This window comes from Bidens hawaiensis, unplaced genomic scaffold (assembly GCF_021521415.1).
Source record: "Bidens hawaiensis isolate Kalapana, Puna unplaced genomic scaffold, B.hawaiensis_p1.1 tig00012134_1, whole genome shotgun sequence".
Classification (NCBI taxonomy): Eukaryota; Viridiplantae; Streptophyta; class Magnoliopsida; order Asterales; family Asteraceae; genus Bidens; species Bidens hawaiensis.
In genome coordinates this window covers 421,742-428,017 of record NW_027491975.1, presented here as the reverse complement: position 1 = coordinate 428,017, position 6,276 = coordinate 421,742, and the positions used below count along the sequence as shown (strand labels likewise).

Sequence of the window (6,276 nt, the reverse complement as noted above, 5' to 3'; positions counted from 1 at the left end):
TAAGCGTAAATTTGTGTTGATTACGCTACTGAAATTGTTTTTAACAACAAAGGTAAAAGTTATATGGATTATTATCGACCAATTGATCATAGTTTGAAATACAAAGTCGAACAGTGGCGGATCCAGGAATTTTTTTTGGGTGGTTCACTACTTTTATATGTTTCAATTTCACCGAGTCGGGTATATAAAATTCAGGGTCGGTTTGAGGTTCGGGTCGGTTCGATGGTTCGGGAAAAGTTCATTACATAATAAAAATACGATAAAATAATAAAAGAGACACCGTCATTAGAAATTAAAAAACACATAATATCAATACAATAGTCTTTATGAATTAAAAAAAATTCTTATAGTTGTTCCCTACGAGTCTTCATCTTTTGAAATCGTTGCATTACTTCTTCGACCGAAACTTGTTGGAGGAATTCCCTTTCAATGTAACAAATGCAAGAATCGTTCATGTATTCATCACCCATCCTATTACGCAAATCCGTTTTCACATTCTTCATTGAAGAAAAACATCTTTCAACACTTGCCGTTGCAACCGAAAAAATCCAATGATAACTTTATTAAACGATACACTAACGGATAATCAATGTGTAATCTTGTTTTCACCATCATTTTAGCAAGATCGTCTAAGCCACTCAAGTTGGCAAACCGCTTATATTCTTTCACGTTAGTAATGTAGTGGCCAAGTTCATATACAAGCTTCTCCTTTTCATCAAAATCAAAATCACATGGATACATCTCGGCCAAGTTTATCAAGTTTACTTTACTAAAGGCACTAAAATTACAAGACGGGCTCAAAGAACTCATATTAGTAAGCAATTTAGTGGTTACCTCATTAAAGCGGCTTCCAAGCTCTTGAATTTGCATATCGAGAACCGTGTTGAAATTATTAACCACATAATGATGACGATTGGTGATACCGGTCTTCTTTCTTTTAAATCTCGGGTCAACATACTCGGCTTCCATATCAACCACTTCAATTTCATATTTTTCACAAAAGGATGTGACATCTTCCAAAAGTGAGTCAAAACCTTCAAGTCGATACCTTTTTAGGCCTTCATCAGTTAACTTAACTAGCTTAACTGCATTCAACATATCTTGATCTTTTCTTTGAAGCGCTTGACACAATGTGTTAGTAACACCCAAGATGTATTTCATCAAATGTAAATAAAATACAAAATTAAAAGTTTTTATGAATTCTTGAAGCCCACGTGATTCATTTTGGTAATTTGAAAACTCTCCCGATTTTTCTATATATTCAAGCACGTCAATAACACAAGGATATAAAGTAAGCAAACGGAGAATTGTTTTTTCATGAGAACTCCAACGTGTATCCCCAGCTCTTGCAAGTGACAACTCTTGATTCTTTCCACTTCCGGTTTCAACTTCCGAATTCAATCCCAAACTTTCTCTTTGACTTTCTCTTAACAAATCTATTCTTTTACAAGATCCACTAACAACATTTACTAAATTTGATAATTCTTTATAAAGTCTGTAAATCTCATAATGTTTGGTTGTAAGGCCCACAACAACAAGTTGAAGTTGGTGAGCAAAACAATGAACATAATATGCCGAAGAATTTTCTTTCAAAATTAAAGCTTTCAAACCATTAAACTCACCGGACATGTTGCTTGCACCGTCATATCCTTGGCCTCTTACTCTACCAATACTCAAGTTGTGGCGAGCAAATAGGTCATCAATTGCAGCTTTAAGAGATAACGCGGTTGTTTCCATAACATGAACAAGGCCAATAAATCGCTCCTTCACAAATCCTAATTTATCAACATATCTTAAAACCACGGCCATTTGTTCTTTTTTAGAAATATCTCTCGATTCATCAACTAATATGGAAAAGACATCATCATTAAGTTCTTCAAATATCCTCTTTAATACTTCTTCTGCAAAACAATTACAAAGTTCTTTCTGGATTGATGGAGACGTCATTTGATTATTCCCGGGAGCATTACCCAATATAACCTTACCAATTTCTTCACTTAGTTCTCCAAACACTTTTAAGAACTCAATAAAATTTCCCCTGTAAAGATATTCTTCAGACTCATCATGACCACGAAAAGCTAATGAACCATTCAACAATGCTTTGGTAAGTCTAGCCGAAGCATGTAATCGGATTCTATATTGTTTTTTATGTAGATCTGTCCCCTTATCAATGGCCACAGGTATAGACTGAGCTTGGTTAAGTAAGTCTTTCCACTTTTTACGTGCTTTGTTGTGAAAACTATTGATTTTTCCAACATGATTGCTAAATTTCTCCCGACACCTATTCCAACATCGCAATCCTTCACTTAGAAATGCATCATTTTGTCCACTTTCCTTAAACAAGTAACAATGCAAACAATACACTTTATCCGCTTTGACACTATATTCCAACTAATTTCCAAATTCACTAGTGTACCATTCCTCATTAAAGCGTCTTAATTTACCACTAAAATTTGTTAGAGGACAATCATGCCCGGTTGGTTGACATGGACCTCTAAGTAGATATCCCCGTCTAATTTCATCTTTTTGACTTGGGTGATAAGATGAAATTGGTTGCCTTTCGGAAGGATCCCATGGTAGATCATCCAAATTTATTTTTAATGGTTTACTACTTGAAGATGATGATCCAAGGTTCGATGGTTCACTTTGATAATATTTCTTCATATTCAAAATACCTACAAATCAACAATTTCAAACTAACAAATTTAAAACTAAGAAACTAACAAAAACTAACAAACTAACAAATTAAAACCAATAATCATTTAAGGCTTTATTGTAACTGCCAATGTGTGTTGTTTGATTGAGCTTTATTTGTTTTATTCACATAAGTTTATTTAGTGTTGGTGAATGCAGATGGTTATCATTAGATATGCCATATACAATTATACCAAAATGTTCATCCATTTGCTTGCAGAGGTTGTTATGTTTTTTCATTATTATTTATAATTCTGAATAGGTGTAATAAAAATTAAAAAACATAGATGTAAGTTCAAAATCTTAAGCTTCTGACGGAAATAAAAAAACCTAGAGCTGGGCAATTCCAGCTCCTGAGGCAAATGCAAAGATCCAATCCAACTTAGATGTAAGTTAATTTCACATAAATTATTACCTTCAAAGTGGGAGCCGGGAGGATTCGAGACTGATAGGGATGGCGGTGGACGGTGGTCAGTGGGCAGTGGGCAGCGGGAGTGGCTGAGGGTGGACAGAGGCGGAGTGGCTGAGGGTGGACAGAGGCGGAGTGGCTGAGGGTGGACCGTGGACAGAGGCGCTGCAGCTGCTGAGCTGCTTTGCTTATGTTATAAAATCCGTGTGATAAAATCCGTGTGATGGCAAGATCTTCGTAATTTCACAGATGAAGAAAGAATGCGAAGTGGCGAAACAGAGCTCAGATATTGTCAGCCTGAAGGTGGACAGAGGCGGAGTGGCTGAGGGTGGACAGAGGCGCTGCAGCTGCTGAGCTGCTTTGCTTATGTTATAAAAAACCCTAACAGGCTAACATTAGTTAGGGACTTAGGGTAACTTAGTAAAAAAAAAAAAAAACTATTAAAAACGGGAATAGAACTTGCGACCTCCGGGTTACAAAACCCACAAACTACCAGCCGGGCATGCACTTTATATGTTTTTAAGATGGTTCCTGTATAATTTATAGGGTGGTTCCTTTATTATTTTCTATATATAAATACACTATAATTTCGAAACTCGGAACCACCCGTTACTACCGTAGATCCGCCCATGAAGTCGAATATGTTTAAAAGTATCATTTTGATTATGTAAATTAGATGCACTCTAGCCGGTATATTGTCACTTCTAGAAAATTAGTTTTCGTTCACGCATTTGGACCCTTGACCCTTGTTCCGGATAAGGTTGGCCGCTTGGATTACTTGTCATATGAACCAATTACTGGTCCCCACCGTTAATCCTGTGTGCTCCACTTCTATAAATACCCGCCCATTTACCGGTTTTTCGAAAAAAAAATATTATTTTTATAAATCTTTTCTATTTTATTTCTCCCACCTTTGTAAATTGAGAAAAATGGTTGTGCAGCCAGTGCCCGTGACGGATCCGATAACTCAGCTAAAGTTACCACCCGGATTTCGGTTTTACCCGACCGATGAGGAGCTTATGGTGCAGTACCTGTGCCCGAAAATCGCGGGGAACGATTTTCCCCTTCAGATAATCGGAGATGTTAATTTATATAAATTTGATCCATGGGAGTTACCTAGTAAGTGTTTTTAATTTTTTTTAAAATTTTATTCATGCAACTCATGTATTTTTCTTAATCGAAATTTGACGAAAATAATTAATTGTGAAATTTGTTTATAGGTAAGGCGATGTTTGGCGAAAAAGAATGGTATTTTTTTAGCCCGAGGGATCGAAAGTACCCGAACGGGTCTCGACCCAATAGAGTCGCTGGTTCGGGTTATTGGAAGGCGACCGGAACGGGTAAGGTGATCACATGGGAGGGACGGAAAGTTGGAATTAAGAAGGCGTTGGTTTTCTATGTTGGTAAAGCTCCCAAAGGATCCAAGACTAATTGGATCATGCATGAGTATAGGTTATCGGAAACATCGAAAGACAACAGCAATAGCTCCCGGGTAAGTGAAGCTCCGACCCGTTTTAGTAATCGACTGGTGTGCATGAATATGGAAAAACGATCAAAAACCGAATAATCAAACCGAAATAAAAATCTTTGTTGTTTTTGAAAAACCAAACGATTTTGCATATATTAAAAACCCAAAAACCGAAGCATCGAATTTTTGGATTTTCATTTTTTTTTATCTAAAATAATTTATTAGATTTTAATAAACATTTATTTAAAATACATCTAATTGAAATTTTTTAGCCTAAATATATAATAATAAGCTAATAAACTAGTGATCAGTTAACAAAATGATTTAAGCCCAAATCGATTAGTTTGGGCCAATTTTTTCCGACCCAAATTTTCAATCTCAAATAAAAGCCGAACCTAATCCATGCACACCCGTAATTGATTTTGCGCTTAATCAAACTCAATTATAAACCTTTTTACAGTTGGATGATTGGGTGCTATGCCGAATTTACAAGAAGTCAAGCGCCGAGAAAACGCTTTCCGGTGGGCCGAGCACCGAACAGAGCCACGGCTCACTGACATCATCATCCTCTCATTTCGACAGCGTTCACGACTCACTTCCCGCGATCAACGACAATCTCCAGCACTTTCCCACTTCCATGAACGAAGATCAGAAGGTCAACATTCAAAAATTCGACACTGGGAGCTACAATTGGACTTCAACTGATCCGACTTTCGACATGCAGATCAAGTACGATAAGTCGCCGGAATCAGAATTCCCAAACGGAATCAGAAGCCAAAGAATTGAAAACTCTGGTTATTTGTTTTCACAGAGTTTTCTGGATGCAACCGACCCGTTTGCTATTCGGTACCCAACCCAACCGAGCGGGTCGGGTTATCAAGGCGTTTGAAAAGTAGAGGGGTGAATGTGAATATGTAGGTTTTGGGGGGGTTGGTATGTAGAATTTAGGAGTTTGGTGGAAAATTACTAAATTAGACATGGTTTGGGTTAGGTTAGGTTAGGTTAGGTACACCATGAACTCAAAGGTGAGTATGGCTAGAGTCAAATGTTTGGGTGCGTGGTTCAATGTGTAAATCAGAGAAATCTTCTGTTAGTTTCTAGCTATGGACAATTTGGTTTCTGGTTTTTTAATTTAGTATTTTGATTTTGACCTACTTGTGATAATCAACGAAGAGGTTAGGAAGACTATTAGTAATAATGGTTTGGTACTTGATTATAAAACTTTGTCATGTACCTGATGTAATACTTGTCAGGTATTTATTAGGTGATTATCTGTCGAGTACTAATCGAGTATACGTTCAAATCATTGATTTGTTAATTTTTTTAGTAATTATTTTTTTATACAACTTTGTTGTTTCAGAAAAATATAATTAAGGTTGCTGATGTGTAACCTACCACGCATCTTCTATAGTTGTCACAAGTCAATTATATAGAATTTTTAGGATTTTGATGAGTGGAAATTTAGGCTTAAGCATTTTGCAAGAACGATTGATAAATATTAAGGTCAATTGAAGATGCGCCTCGTAAGGCTACCGTTGTCCGTAAGGCTACCATTCTCAACCGATAATTAAGTAATGTGTTTTTATGTAAGTTAAAAATTATGTAATCTATTTTTACGAAAACTAAATTTACGAGATCTAATTTTACGTAATAACTAAGGATTATGCCATCTATATAATACGTAAACCAAGTTTTATGAGACGGT

General features: G+C 36.3%; 2 protein-coding genes across 2 annotated transcripts; one reads left to right on the top strand and one right to left on the bottom strand.

The window, feature by feature from the left end:
- Window positions 1-519: 519 nt before the first annotated feature.
- LOC143540003 (uncharacterized) lies at window positions 520-2,522 on the bottom strand. The gene is made up of 3 exons (XM_077033169.1): window positions 2,493-2,522; window positions 1,623-2,391; window positions 520-1,469 (listed from the first exon to the last, which is right to left on the bottom strand). The coding sequence occupies exons 1-3, from the start codon at window positions 2,520-2,522 to the stop codon at window positions 520-522; spliced, it is 1,749 nt and encodes a 582-aa protein (XP_076889284.1).
- A 1,475-nt stretch (window positions 2,523-3,997) lies between these two features.
- Window positions 3,998-5,887, top strand: LOC143540015 (NAC domain-containing protein JA2-like). Its single transcript, XM_077033182.1, has 3 exons — window positions 3,998-4,222; window positions 4,324-4,595; window positions 5,032-5,887. The coding sequence occupies exons 1-3, from the start codon at window positions 4,033-4,035 to the stop codon at window positions 5,458-5,460; spliced, it is 891 nt and encodes a 296-aa protein (XP_076889297.1). The 5' UTR covers window positions 3,998-4,032; the 3' UTR covers window positions 5,461-5,887.
- The last annotated feature ends 389 nt before the right edge of the window (window positions 5,888-6,276 follow it).

Excerpts from the sequence above, each read along its gene's own strand:
- LOC143540003 (XM_077033169.1), bottom strand. The coding sequence starts at position 2,522 with ATGAAATTAGACGGGGATATCTACTTAGAG. Across the intron at positions 2,392-2,492 it reads ACGGGGATATCTACTTAGAG|TTGGAATATAGTGTCAAAGC; the intron begins GTCCATGTCAAC and ends TTTGGAAATTAG. Across the intron at positions 1,470-1,622 it reads CGGTGCAAGCAACATGTCCG|TAAATGTTGTTAGTGGATCT; the intron begins GTGAGTTTAATG and ends TATCAAATTTAG.
- LOC143540015 (XM_077033182.1), top strand. The coding sequence starts at position 4,033 with ATGGTTGTGCAGCCAGTGCCCGTGACGGATCCGATAACTCAGCTAAAG. Across the intron at positions 4,223-4,323 it reads TGATCCATGGGAGTTACCTA|GTAAGGCGATGTTTGGCGAA; the intron begins GTAAGTGTTTTT and ends ATTTGTTTATAG. Across the intron at positions 4,596-5,031 it reads ACAACAGCAATAGCTCCCGG|TTGGATGATTGGGTGCTATG; the intron begins GTAAGTGAAGCT and ends ACCTTTTTACAG.